Genomic DNA, 15,194 nt, shown 5'->3' with positions numbered 1-15,194 from the left:
AGCACTAAGTGAGACCATTTACCTTCACGGATGCTGGCAGAAAGACGCCAGTCAGTCTGTAGTGGTAAACACGACACATGGGCCCTCTGATAACTGCTATATTTCAAGCTCCACCAATAGTTAGGACTTACAACCATCTCTCTCATACACATACACACACACAGCCTTGTCTAGTAGAACTGCTAGTCCAGATACAACACTCTGTCAAGAGAGTGTCCCAAACTGAAACAGGGGGGCTGAATAGGTAAAATCTTAATAGTATCTATATTTGTCAAATAAATGTAATGAAGTAAAATTACAATATTTCCCTCTAAAATGTAGTGGAATAGAATTATAAACTAACATCAAATGGATATACTGAAGTACAAGTACCTCAACATTTTGTACAGTTCTTGAGTACTTTCCACCACTGAGGGTCACAAACTAAATCATCATACCTCCACGTACATTAACATCCAGGACTGTAGATGGCACTGTTCGACTCGCTAAGGTCGGAAGTGACCTTTGCATTGATCCAGTTCCTCTTTACGCCATAGAACCTTCTTCATTCGAGAAGATAACCCCTCACCGTAACGCACAAACATGCCGGGGCTCCTGAGGGTCATCGCCAGCCGCGCTGCTCCTTCTCTGCGGGGAAACATCATCACTCAGAGGGCTAATCTCTACACTGGACCGCCCAAGGAAAAGATCGGCGCACTTGTAAGTCTGCTGTTACCTAGCTAAACCACCTCGGGCTCATGCTAACTGGATGGCTTGCTAGCAGCCGTTAGCTGCCCTTGGCTGATAAGGTCAAAACTGATATGTGTGAAGTCAGCGGGGAACATAAACTATATATATATATATATATAAACCAACGTGTCTAATTAACTGAAGTAACTGAATTCCAATCGCCGCACCTCTGGTAAAGTGTTTCGTATCGCTGCTCATTATTTTTCACATTTAGCTAATGTTTGCTAGCCATGGTATCTCCTCGCGCAGTGGGATTGACGCAGCGCAACAATGTGTTTATTAAACTGTTAGTGTAATGACGCCATGTCTAGGGACAGGTTAAGTGAATCAGTTCTTGTATTACGTGACTGGTTAACATTATGAGGATTTACTGCAAAAGGCGTAGGGTTTTTCACTCATGTAAAATGCATTCAGAAAGTAGCCAGACCCCTTCACCTTTTTTCCCACATATTGTTATGTCGCAGCCATTGTCTTTGTGATACTGTTGCCTTTTTAAATACATCTGCAAACATTTATAAAATCCCGCTTTGGCTTTGTCATTATGAGGTATGAGTATAGATTAATAAGGGGGGGGGGGGGGGGGGGGGTAATTTAAACGATTTCAGCAAAAGTCAAGGGGTCTGAATACTTTATGAATGCACTTTACATTAGTGAAAAACCATTTTGCAGTAAATCCTCCATAATGTTAACCACAAGAACTGGTTAACTTAACCTGTCCCTGTAGTTTCTCTAAAAAAAATCACTTGATAATACCCTAATTAATTCACCTTCAGTTGTCAGTTTATTAGGTCCCCTCGGCTAATGCCGTCTAACACTCCAACGGCATTAAATCTACCTTTGTCAGTTTTTGGAGAAACTGTTATAGAGAGGTGTTGATTTAACTTTCAGTTTCATCAAAGTAGAAGCAGAAGCCTCAGATGTTGGCAATGATTGCACAAACACAAATGTCAAGCTCTTAAGGTGCAGAAAGCACCGAAGTTAAAAGATAATATGATAATGAAGATAGTCTTTGAACAAAGGTCAAGAGGCCATGGATGGATGGAGGCTCAAGGAACAAAGGTCTTCCGAAGGTCAAGAATGAACTTCAATGCTCAAACTGAAGGGCATTTGAGGAGATGGCTCATATTAGTAAAACTGATCACATTGTATTCAAAACAAACTCATGGTGTGTTCTGTCATTGTTGTCCAGAAGAGATGTCCCGATCATGGTTTTTTGGCCCTGATCCCAATCAGAGTCCTTTTCAATATCTCACCAAGCCTTAATAACTGACCTGCATGGCAGCAAAAACATGTATGATAGTGCAGCCAAAACACATAATTCCTAAAATACTCAAAACTGCTACACTATGCACACATAAGATGGCAGTATAGGTTACAAATACAGGACTTACCCTAGCTCACTGCCTAGTTTTGGTAGCCCTCTGGAACACTTTGGACTAGGGATAGCTCGATACCACTTTTTCAATGTCCGATACTGCAACCTTGCGTGTCTGCCTGTCTTTTTTCCCTCTCTTAAACAACTAACTAACAACTCTACTCCCCTAAAGGAAGAAATACAGAGCCCACAGCATGACTCAGTTATGGACAGTCTGCCACACATAGCATCTTAAGGCACTTGCAACTTAAACTCGAGGCAATTTCACCTGATGTCAAGTTCGCTGCATTTAAAAAAAAAAAAAAAAAAAAAAAACTGTATGTAAAAGTGCAAGTGTTCAATCAGGTTCGAGTTTCCAACGCTGCTGCCACCCCTTGAAACACTCGCATTGCATGATTGCACTCTGCTATTTCGTTTTTTTCTTCCTTGAGCTTAATATGACGACTAACTGCTGTTGACACGACACAAGCTGCTCACCTGTGTTCCTCTTGACACATCTCTCTTTACAGCGTGTCGTTTTAAAGTTTAGTGAAGCATTTACATGATAGTTTAGGCTGATGGAAAGTATTTGATTATACTTTTCTTTTCTCCGATATCCGATCCAGTGATTTTGGCCAGTTTCGGACCAATACCGTTACTGAGTATCGGAGTATCAGTACATCCTACTTTGGACCTGTCCAAAGTCCTGTTGGATGGGTAAATAAATAGTGGGCTGGTGTAGGATAATTTGGGGTGATTAAAAAAGCTGCAACCTTTTCATGTAGTGGTGTGGAGAGAAACAAGGCAGTCTGGCAAGTGAGGGAAAATGAAGAGTAAGATAATGCAACGGCCTAAAATCTAAATGAAGACGCTGCAGAGGGGACGAGCAGGCAGACTGCAGATGGCAAGAAAAAAACAGTCCGATGATTTTTTTTTTATTTGTCCTCCACAGACATTTGTATTCCTTTTTGTGTTTTTAATATGCAACCAAACACGGTCCAGTTTCAAATCGAAGTAAGTTCACACACCCAAAATTGAGTGGGTTTTGGTGTTTCCCAACAAAAGTGGAATCCTATTGACTGTGTCCTGCCATTGTGGATCCCTTGAAGAAAAAAAAAATAGATATGACCACTGCAGTAGAGAGAGGGACGCATCACTTCTGTTAGTTGGAACTAAAACAATTTAAACAGTGGCGTTAAAGAGTGGAGCGTCGTCCCTCACAAATTATCTTTGGCTGAGCGAACACACTGGCTTGCTGAGAGCATGTTAACTTGGGCTGCAACAACGATTGTTTCATTATCGATTTAATCTGCAGATTATTGTCACGTTAATCGATGAATCTTCACGTCTATAAAAATTTTTTTTTAAATTGTGAAAAATACTCACCATAATTACCCAGAGCCCGAAGTGACGCCTTCAAATTGCTTCTTTTGTCCAAGCAATCATAAACGACAAAGAATCCTCACATTTTAAGAAGCTGGAACCAGCGCACGTTTTAACTTTTTTTTCTCTTGAAAAATGACTGAAATGATTTATTGATTATCAAAATAGTTGGCAACTAATTTCCTTTCTATCGAAATTATAGAGTAATCGTTGCAGCTCTAATGTGACAGCTGATGTGTCACCGACAGCGTTTGTCATTTCGACAGGTAAAAAGTGATTTAGACTTGTCTCGGGACCCCTCTATCTGCCGGGTGTGACATTTTCTTTTGTGGTGGTTGACTCTATGGGAGGGTGGGTAGACACACTTAACACACTGTGATTAATGGATCTTGTTGTATGTAGCAGTGAAGACACCGATTGGCTGTCAGCTGACTGAATCCCCCCTTCTCTCTCTTGTCCAGGAAACTGCCATTGGACTCGGCATGTTCTCCCTGGCCATCCTGGGACCGTCAGGTTGGATCCTGGCCCATTTGGAGGACTACAAAAAGAAAGACTAAAAGAGGACATTTTAACAGTCTCACACCTGGTGTATCCAGCCTCATGTCTCCAGTGACAACTTGGGACCATCATAATGATGCCACGCTGCAGAGAAGAATATGGAACAAGTTTTACCTTTACTCTTCTACCTCCACACAGTTCCACTCCACATCCCAGATAGAAACCAACTGTTTGCAAAATACTTAAAATACATTGAATATGTAAAATAATTGTATTGTACATCTTCCCTCATAAGGAGTATGTTACAAGATTAAATTTTAAACACAACTACATTGCTTGGTATGTGTATATTTTGCCTCTTTTGGATAAGGCTTTCTCTTTTCAACATTGTTAGATGAGTTTAAATTTGATTTTTCAACTTTTTTGATGCCGTCAGGTTCAACAGAATCTGCTGGTTGTCAGGCGAGCTCAACAGAATTTCTGCTGTTAGAAAGGAAGGAAAAAAAAGAGGAGCATACAGGGTAAAGATCCGCTGATGATGCTGCAAGGACGCTCATCGACAGTGGGGAAAGAGGATCTTTTACTGAAATAAAAAAGTAGCAATGGCACAATGTCAACATAATCCATTACAGGTAGAAGTCCTGCATTCAAAATCCACAGTACAAAAGAGAACCAGTAAAATGTTCCCAAAGTATCAAAAATAAAATACCTCATTATGTGGAATAGCCCCTTTGTCAGTGTTACATATATATATATATACACACACACACACACACACACACATATTACATTACTGGACGTTTTAAAATGAATGCAGTGACATTGCACCATATTTCATCATTTTATGGTTTGTTCGTAAAATCTCAACCTGTAATTCAACTAGTAGCTTAAGATTCCAAAAACGTAGCGCAGTGAAAACTACAACATTTTCTCTTTGAAATGTAGTGTACTTGACAAGTAACATAAAATAGAATTACTCAAGTACCCTGAAATTACAGTTAGGTACACTAAGTATGTTTTTCACCACTGCTTATCAGTGCAGGATGGAACATAATTTAACAGACACTAAAAGCTATATTTTAGTCGTAGTTGCAATTGAGTCAATTGTGGTTTAAGTTCAGATGTAGGACTTTATGACTGTACTTATAGATAATATGAATTTGTCAATGTTCAAAGATTTCTGTGTACCATTTCCCCAAAGGTATCTATATCTAATATCTGCAGGTTTGCCAATCAGCGAGCAGGCCTGCTTTAATTGAATATTGGGTTCTTATATGGCTATTGGATGAATATGATGCAAGTGATTGATTTGTTAGATTGACCAAAAACCGTTTGGAGTGGCCTTATCCATAGCTAAAGATGCAAACAAAAGAACAAATAAATTATGGTTAAAAAACAAAACAAAACATAGACCCTCCCAAGTGCATGCTGGTCCTATACCTGCCTTCCTATAAAAAAAAAATGTCTGCTGTTTAAAAGGTCCAAGAATCTGATTCATTTGGGAGCAATAAAAAAAAATAAAATAAGGGTGCTCTGATCCTTGCAAGGTTATCAAGATTTATTCAGGGTTTAGTACAGGATGGACAGACAGAGAAGAAAAAAAAATCCTGCTATTCTCATTTTTTTTTTTTAGGCTTCCAAAGGGCGGTATGTTTGGGAACCACCAGTTTAAGCATTTAAGGAGTGTTGGCCTGAACAACTTGACAACCCCAATCGGTTCATTGCTGGATGAGACTTCACAAAGAAAAAAAGAATCAGTCTTTTATTTATGTATCAGCGTGGGACCACATAGTTGAGACAAGCTCTAGGTATACAGTATGATACAGTGAAGAAGGACTGAAGGCCTTTATGCAAGGGTTTTTGGCATTTGAGGCCATTTGCCAGATGCATGTTGTGGTGGTCTTACTAAGACGTTACTAGGCCTGTCCAGCTAATCATGAGCCTAATTAAACATTTCTGTGTTAATCTGTTTGTCCTTATTAATATGCATATTGAAGTATCTGTTGTTCCACCATCTATTTATAGTCTACTGCTGACATTGTGTCATAATTGGATGATAGTGAATACAGACACTTCTTTAGAGTATAATCCTGAACTAACACAGCGGAAGTTATATATATATATATATTTTTTTTTTGTTATTATCATTACATTTTGTCCCACACGGACTTCCATACCTTCCTCGCTGAAATAGCTTGAGCTGTAGTGATCATGTGACAAAACAGAGGTCTTGCTTGCGACTCCTCGTCTGACAAACGGCGTATTTTAGCTGGTAAGGTAAGAACACGTAACGCTAGCTGTTGAATTGTGTAGTTAGTTCCCTAACTAGTAGTTCAAGATTAGTTGAGTGGCATTAACCGACTTGCCAGCGGTAAATGTACATTCAACTAAACTTGGAATAATCCATTCCGGTTCAAGTTGTTTCGCTTGCTAACATCAGCCACTGTCACGCCAAACTAAATTGTAAAATCGTGACAATTTACCAGCTAATGGATAACTTAATGTTAACAGTTAAGGACCATCTCTTTCTCCCTCAATTGTAGACAACATTTAGGTCATCTACATTTAGAAGGTATTTTGAACAAGTGACGCATTGTACTGTAACATCTTTGCTAATCAGTTTGACAAAGCACATGTTCAGTTTGTAAGTTTTTGAATGGCGTTTGGCGTGGTGTTTTCTCACACTGCTGCTGTATCTCCATCAGATTACCATGACGCCAGTAAACATCTGGCGATTGCTACCGTTCAAGCTGTACATTTACTGCATTCGTCTTATTTATTCTACTTATTTATTTAGTAAGCCAATACAATGAGGCTGGTCATTCTGGACGACTATCACCTGGCCAGTGAGTGGGCAGCAAAATACATCCGCAACAGAATCATCCAGTTCAAGCCCTCCGCTGATAGATACTTCACTCTGGGTTTACCTACAGGTGAGCACCATGCACACCAACAACAATGGAATGCTGGGGTTAGAAGACAAGCTATTTAACATAACTTTACAACAATATTCAGAGGTGAATGTATATGAACGTGTGTGTCTTCTTTCAGGGAGTACACCGTATGGCTGTTACCAGAAGTTGATTGAATACTACAGAAGTGGAGATATTTCATTCAAATATGTCAAAACCTTCAACATGGATGAATATGTGGGTGAGTTATAGGCTGACTAATTCACCTCCTGAACATTTCTTTCACTTCAATGTGTGGTTAAACTGTATGATTTTTTTTTTTACGTTTTGAGGCGTGACAGATCGTGTGACGCAAGCATATAAACAAGCAGATACACATCATTAATCTGCATCATCCATCTTTGCCACTCTTATGGTCTGAAAATGCAGTTTTTCCTTGCTTAATTGAAAAATGTATATATTCACGCCAAGGCATAGTGGCCACAGTCAAAACTGGAGATCATACTTTGCTATGTAATCTGTAATTATAAACAAGTGTTTGTAATAGTGTAACACTTTTGAAATTACTCTTTGTATTATTGAAAGTTGGTCCAATGAAAAGTCACCAAAAGCCATATTAATATTTTATTCTCATGCTATTCATGTGTGTGGGTTGCTGGCCCCCCTCAGCCAAAGAAGGACTGTTGTGCACGTGTGCAAATAGTTTTTAAATAGTTCCATTCAAGTTGCATTAAGACACTTTGTTTAGTGGTGGCCTTTCACCTGGCTGCAAGAGTAAAATTTAGATGACTTCATCACTCAGGAATTCTTGTAAGGTGACATACATGTAATGTTTGGAGCGGTTAATCTAGTTTTAAAGAGTTGACATCAGTCAGCTCTGCAGCCTAATTCCTAATTATATACCTCATGCATCCTCATGGGCCCCAAGGGTCTGCAGTCGTTTGTTTTGTATTAGTGCATATCTGGCCCTCAAGATTAGGGCTGCACAATTAATCAAATATTAATCTCGATCACATTTTTGGCTTCCCACAGTTGAACGTGATCGACTTTCGATCGACTGCCGTTTTTTAAAATGCGTGCTCATAGAAAACGCTGCTGCATATCAAAGCCAGCCACCAGTGGACTTTACTTCTGGGGTAGTCTCGCATAGCCAGACTGCGGCCGCAGTCCATGGTAGAAGAGTAATATAGCTACAACAGAGAGCAGACGGAGTAAAACAAAAATCAAATGTCTGGAGCGGAAGGTGAACAGCTAGTCTCTCGAAACGGATAATCATCCCGTTGTTTGGAAGTGTTTTTGGATTTAGGGCTCGTGATGTTAGGCAAGAACAAATCATATGCAAAGAGTGAGAAACACCACAAACTGCAGTGCGATGAATGCATGAAGGCCATCACCATAAAAAGTTTTGGTACAATTTTTTTAGTTTAATTTTGCTTCCAGGAGATGCAGTGTGAATAATCTTATTTTGATGCACAGATTTGCACAAACATGGAAGTGAAAGCAGTGCTCTGTTTATTTCACTGTGAAAGTGCAATAAAAATATTTTGTCCCCCCAAAAAATCAGTGAATAATCATGATCTCAATATTGATCAGAGTAATTGTGATTATGGCCATAATCTTGCCGCCTTACTTAAGATCGAACAAAAATTCTGCTGCCTTCACTCTAGAGGACTGGATTAATGGCGCTGCAGCTCTGGTTAACCCACTTGTTCTCCAGGTCTTCCTCGCGCTCACCCAGAGAGCTATCACTCCTACATGTGGAACAATTTCTTCAAGCACATCGACATTGATCCAGCCAATGCCCACATCCTGGATGGAAACGCAGAGGACCTGGAGGCAGAGTGCCAGGCCTACGAGCAGAAGGTCGCAGCGGCAGGAGGAATCGAGTTGTTCGTCGGAGGTCAGGCCCACGAATGTCTATATTGTTATGTCTGCCACATCTCATCAGTCAAACAGAGCCTGTTGTGGATGTCATAGGGATCAATTCATCCCATGTGTTGATTATAAAGTTTCGCTCTTTAGCTCAGTCTTTGTCCGGTTCCTTCACATTGTCTCTTTGTAGGTATTGGCCCTGACGGTCACATAGCTTTCAATGAGCCAGGCTCCAGTCTTGTTTCCAGGACCAGAGTGAAAACCCTTGCTAAGGACACCATTGTGGCGAATGCTCGTTTCTTTGGCAACGACCTCTCCAAGGTTCCCACCATGGCCCTGACTGTGGGCGTTGGAACTGTCATGGATGCCAAGGAGGTCAGATGAAAGGCAGTTAAATTATTCCTCCATTGTCCTACAATAACATAATCTTATGCCACGTTACAGATATTCTATATTATTTGTACACACCTTTTAAACCTCTGGCAGTTTCAATAAGATCATATATGTAAAGAATATATATTGCTCAACTCCTAATGTTCCTACTTTCCCGGGTCCACAGCATGTAGTGGCAAACTCAATGTAGAAAGACAGAGCCGGCAGGTTGGCAGTGTGGCGCAGGTAACGCTGTTGTTGTCCTCTGCTCAGGTGATGATTCTGATCACAGGCGCACATAAAGCCTTTGCTCTTTATAAAGCCATAGAGGAGGGAGTGAACCACATGTGGACCGTCTCAGCCTTCCAGCAGCACCCACGCACCATCTTTGTCTGTGATGAAGACGCCACCCTGGAGCTACGCGTCAAAACTGTCAAATACTTCAAAGGTACCAACAACACCACTGCCTTCCTTGTTCTGCTAAATAGTCTGGAGAAAAGTGTTCATTGATATAAATGGCTTGTGCTATGAGTGTAATATTAGAAACGCCTCCATGCATTCCAATACAATTTAACAGCGGCAAGCTACAGCCTGAACAATTAAGTTGAGCATAAAGTTGAATCAGCACCTACAGTATCTAAACCAATTTCAACAAACCTTCACATGGGAAGGGCTTATTGCAGGACTGTTGGATTAGACTGCTTTAGTTTGAACTAAGTGGACCCAATATACTGCCAACTAAGTGTACATTTGGGGGAAAAAGTGCAACTCTGCCATCACACGAACCTGATTGCTTCAGTTTGTTTAGGCTGATGTGAAAGCTATCTGGTGCGGACCAAAACCGCCTGAAAACGTGCGTCTCGGTTCTGGTTCCGAGCAGACTCTGGTGACTTTGTTTGTATGCGGTGTGAAAGCAAAACGGGCCGACCACAAGAATTTGTGATTAGTAAATATGTGATTTTTTTTTTTGTTTGCATTCATTCAAAATTTGATGATGCAGGATGATCACCAAAACTGTCCAATCGATGAGTTACCTGTCAGTCCATGTGACTTCACGTTTGCTCCTCTTGGTTTGTTTGTAATGAGTCAGTGTGAATAGGAAACAGGAAAAAGTGAACCAACTTGCAGGCGTGAAAGAGACCTAAATTACATTTCCTGTACTTTTATTTTTTTTAAGATCTCCCAGCATCCTGAGAGAAGGTCAGAGTTCACAAAACAGTCTGTTGTCCTTTGGATGAAATGAGACTATGAACAAGTGTTACGGGTCCCAGGAATGAGTCCCACAGCAACAGATATGTAACCTGTGTCAAGCAGGTAAAAGCAGGGGCAATTCAATTCAATTTTTATTTATATAGCGCCAAATCACTTCAAAAGTCATCTCATGACACTTTACAAGTAGAGCAGGTCTAGACCGACTCTTTATAATATTATTACAGAGACCCAACAGTTCCCACCATGAGCAAGCACAGTGGCAAGGAAAAACTTCCTTTGAAGAGGCAGAAACCTCGAGCAGAACCAGACTCTAGGTGGGCGGTCATCTGTTTTGACCGGTTGGGTCAGAGAGAGAGAGAGAGAGAGATCAAGGATCAATTCTGTCTCTAATAGTTAGAATTTTATCATTAAAGAAGCTCATGAAATCATTACTGCTGAGGGTTATAGGAATACATGGCTCAATAGAGCTGTGACTCTCTGTCAGCCTGGCTACAGTGCTGAAGAGGAACCTGGGGTTGTTCTTCTCTTCTATTAATGATGAGTAATATGCTGCTCTGGCTTTACATAGGGCCTTAGTGGTCCGATAACAAAGGATTCTGTGGAAAGACAGTTAGATGTTCAATTTCAAGTCCATATGTCAGAACCAGGTCGAGGGTGTGATTAAAACAGTGAGTGGGTTTCTGTACCCTCTGACAGAAGCCGATCAAATCCAATAAAGAGATAAATGCAGCACCAAGGCTATCCTTATCAACGTCCACATGAATATTAAATGAGGACACGGTGTGTTTAGTTTCCTTCCACATTGCTTCTGTGGTTTGTTTTATTAAACAACTCAATATCATGTAAACACAAAACATTTCTGTCCGATACATTTCAGTTGTTGTCATGTTTCATTCAGTTCCCTTCACTAGAGTCCATACATTCAGTATTCTCAGTTTCAATAAAACACACCTTCACCCTAGCTACTCTTTCTGTGATTAAACACAGAACTAGTTCTTCAACTTCTGTGATTACACATGAACTAGTGTAATTCAGAAATAATACACCATGTCCCTTTTTAAATATATCAGACTTGACATTGAGCTTCTGTAATAATTACAGGCCACTGAAATGTATTAACTTATGCTTGTTACATTTCAATTTAGCAGAAAACAGACTTAGGTATCACTACTAACCAATATTCAATGTTAACAAAATGAGCATTAATTATAAACATCTCACTCACAATACATATATGAAACATTAACAGCGCGTAGGAACCTTTAAGTTAATAGCGGAAAATGGCGTCACCTCAGGAAAACTTCGACAGACTTACTTTCTTTCAGCCTTTTATGCACGTCAAAATCATTACAAGCGCTCTAAACCTTTAGCGGACAGACACGTTAATCAAGTCTGGCGTTATATGGTACATAATTACAGTTTAGTTACAGTTTACCGACCTGTGTCAAGCAGGTAAAAGCAGGACCCCCCAATCAATCCCCCCCCCCCCCCCCGGAACCACTAACGCGGACCTGAACGTTCCGGCTCAAAATTACTCGCAGTGCAATAACAGCATATTAATGACTCTCAAAATGATTGCATAAATGTGGTCACATGAACTCAGGTGCGCCACACAAGCATGATGCTGCCTGGACCTTTTGTCACTTGTGATCATGATCTAAAACTCATCTGTGGTGTACTATCCAGTGCGCTGCAGATCAAAGAAGGCAATTCTGAAAGGTCTTAAGTTAAACTAACCATCTTCAACCTTCAGTCAACTACAACAAACACATGTAAAGTCAATATCTTAGTGAGACTTATAACATGGAGCTGTAATTTTGTACATAGTGACATCTGTAGTAGCCATATCAGTAATTGCCTGCAGAACTCTATGCGTATCTAAAATACTTTTTCTTTAACTTTTCGTTTTCATTGTAGGTTTAATGCATGTTCATAATAAACTGGTGGACCCAGTGCTCAGCATAAAGGACCAGTAAAACAGAGGAGATCGCCAAAGGAGGAGAACTGAAGACATCAAGATGGTGAAAGATCCCTGGATCCAAACTTGATTGGATAGCCTTTATTATTCTGGTGCACTGTTCTATACTTGAGGAACTGTTGAGCCAGTGTTTGAGTTACTGTACTGACCTGTGCATATTGTTCATTCATAGACTTGACCTGCCTTTGGATATTGTCAGCTTCAGATTGCTCAGATCGTCCATGTAATCATGAAACGGCTGCACTCATCAACAGTGGAGATTCTTTGTTTAGCAGTTTATATTTAAAGGGATAGTACAGGATAGTATAGTACATGGTGGTGTGTGAAGTGAACCCAGATTGTCCTGAGAAAGCAACTACTATGTGTATTGGTAATATTTATTAAACCAATGAGCAATTGTGGAAGTTACTTAACACAGATGAATGTCATCAAAAGTGACCTTTGACTTTAGACAAACTGTTGCTTTTTTAGAGTTTTTGCATTTATGTATCCTAATTATTCACTCACAGTCACACTAGCAGCTGCCCCAGCACAACCACAGTCCTCCACTGCATGACACTGAAGTCAAAGCACTACATTTCCAATAAAAACCTGTTTAATGTCATAAAATAATTTAAAACATAAGGTTCACTTATTAGCTTTGTCAGAGCTATTTTCGTAGGGTCTTCAGCAAGGAATGGAGTTTACTCAGTTGTCATCATGTGACCTAACGTTAAAGCTACAGCAGGCAATATTATTGAATTATGATTTTGGTTGAAATAATGCATTTTAACCATTGCTTGTCACTAACAATATCTAATTGAAGGGATCATTTAAATAAAATGTGTGTCTGTGAGCACCCTTTGCTTTGTGTTTAGTCTTTTAAAAAACTGGACCAGGTCTGAATCGAACAACCAATCAGGGTAAGCTAGCACGTAACTGGCCAATCACATTCACTCTATACAAACAAGGGCTTCTACAGAAGGTTCCACCTTCTGGATTGGAGTGTGTATCAAGACACAGAACCCCCTGATTACCCTGATCGGCTGTTTGATTCAGACCTGGTCCAGTTTTTTTAAAAGACTAAACACAAAGGGGGCGGGTGCTCACAGACACACATTTTTTTTAAAGGAGCCCCTCAATTAGATATTGTCAGTGATATGCAGTGGTCAAAATCCTAACCGTTGCCTACTGTAGCTTTAAGTATGGAACGTCAGTCAAATGATATGTGGTTGTATATGGTTGGAGATGGTAACCTTGCCTAGTTGCCTGTCCCACCTCTAGACCACTGTCCGTTGCTTGCAAAGTATAGCATAGACCTTACCATAACCAAACCATATACTTAATAATATTATTTACCCCAGTGAGTATCAAGTTGCTGTCAAAGTTCCTGTCAAATGCAACTGCATCTGTATTCATGATGCATCTATTCAACACTCCTCTTGTATAGTCACTATCCTTTTGTACCCATTTACTCGTTTCCAGTGTATTGATCTGATTCATTCATGAAGTGTTTCGTTACAACATTCCCACCTTGGTTTTCTTTTATTCTAATGTCACTCCTCCTGTTCATCAGGCTATCGTGACTTCTAGTCAGTGTTTTGACACATATACTGTAGTTTGTAACTCTTTATTTTCAATAAATAATATCTTCTATCTGCTAAGAATCTTTTGCTTTATACTTGCCTTTTATAAAATACACATTTAAAAGGTGAAGGGGGGTAATGATGTCCTTTTTCCTGGCCAAAACAATTTTATTCCTGAGATCACACTGTCGGAAGCCACTTTTAACCATCTGTGTTGAGATGCAGTTCCATTGTTTTCCACAGTGGGGGAGTCATTTCTAAGATTTGAAACCAATAGCAACCCATGTGTACTCTCATGAAGAGAAATCTGTGGCCAAACGTTGTACTACACTGAAGTACCTTTGTTGTATTTGTCAGTGAATCTTAGTTTTCTACTGCAAACCATCGCAACATCGACAATACAGTCAGTAGTTGATTTAAGTAAGAAAAACAGAGGTATTATAATGGCACTCTGAACCTTATACAAAGTCCTGTACAGCATGAAACGGCTCACCTGAAGCTCCGCCATTTCTTTCCAGAGACATCACATGGGTAGATGTTCTATTTAAAGGCTGCTTAATTCCAGCAGCACAGTATACATCAGGTAGATGCAACCCATGGGGCACCACATGCTGACCTCACCTCCCACACACACACACACACACACATCGTCCTGCTACTGGAAATAAGATTGCGTGAAATGTCAAACTCGTCGTGTAACACAAAGGAGTGGCGGTACGGTGTGGATAGTTAGGTCGAGAGGTGCTGGTGGCTGCTTTGATCAGTCATGTAAAGTTCAATGCCTCGTCTCGTCAAACTAGCACGTTACCACTGTTAAGTGTTCCTGGAATCAGTGGTGCACTCTTACTTCTGAAGCACCTTTAGAAATATAATATTATGTATAATATTATAATATCCTGCCTTCGTCATATGTTTTCTGGCTGACCTTTGTTCTGAATGATATTCGTCCATGAAAGTAACCAATGTCTATGGGACAACAGTATATGAGGGCCTCTTCCAGCGGATGGAAAGCAGTGCATACTATTAGAATTTTACTGCTGATGCAGTAATGTATAAAATGGTAACACTTTATTTTAAAAGGTCCCATAATTTTAACCACAACTTATTCTCTATTTACATACTTTGTCTAATTTCCCTCCGGGGATCAATAAATATTTCTGATTCTGATTCTGATTCTACTTTCATGCCATTTCTTGGAAAGGAACTGATGTGTAACTGTAAATTCATCTGAAGTCTCCGGGAAAGAACTATGTAATTTGGTACCAGATATAAGGGAAATACACACAGTGTTCGATTGGTACACTTCCAATTAATTCATT

At 40.0% G+C, this 15,194-nt stretch overlaps 2 protein-coding genes across 2 annotated transcripts; both read left to right on the top strand.

Moving 5' to 3' along the window:
- Positions 1-544: 544 nt before the first annotated feature.
- Positions 545-4,296, top strand: cox8a (cytochrome c oxidase subunit 8A). Its single transcript, XM_070920781.1, has 2 exons — positions 545-699; positions 3,928-4,296. The coding sequence occupies exons 1-2, from the start codon at positions 583-585 to the stop codon at positions 4,021-4,023; spliced, it is 213 nt and encodes a 70-aa protein (XP_070776882.1). The 5' UTR covers positions 545-582; the 3' UTR covers positions 4,024-4,296.
- A 1,888-nt stretch (positions 4,297-6,184) lies between these two features.
- On the top strand, positions 6,185-13,395 carry LOC139297634 (glucosamine-6-phosphate isomerase 2). Its single transcript, XM_070920384.1, has 7 exons — positions 6,185-6,236; positions 6,762-6,897; positions 7,016-7,117; positions 8,594-8,776; positions 8,939-9,123; positions 9,394-9,568; positions 12,250-13,395. The coding sequence occupies exons 2-7, from the start codon at positions 6,774-6,776 to the stop codon at positions 12,306-12,308; spliced, it is 828 nt and encodes a 275-aa protein (XP_070776485.1). The 5' UTR covers positions 6,185-6,236; positions 6,762-6,773; the 3' UTR covers positions 12,309-13,395.
- The last annotated feature ends 1,799 nt before the right edge of the window (positions 13,396-15,194 follow it).

Source organism: Enoplosus armatus, chromosome 15 (genome assembly GCF_043641665.1).
Source record: "Enoplosus armatus isolate fEnoArm2 chromosome 15, fEnoArm2.hap1, whole genome shotgun sequence".
NCBI classification, from domain to species: Eukaryota; Metazoa; Chordata; class Actinopteri; order Centrarchiformes; family Enoplosidae; genus Enoplosus; species Enoplosus armatus.
This window is presented reverse-complemented; position numbering and strand designations above follow the sequence as displayed.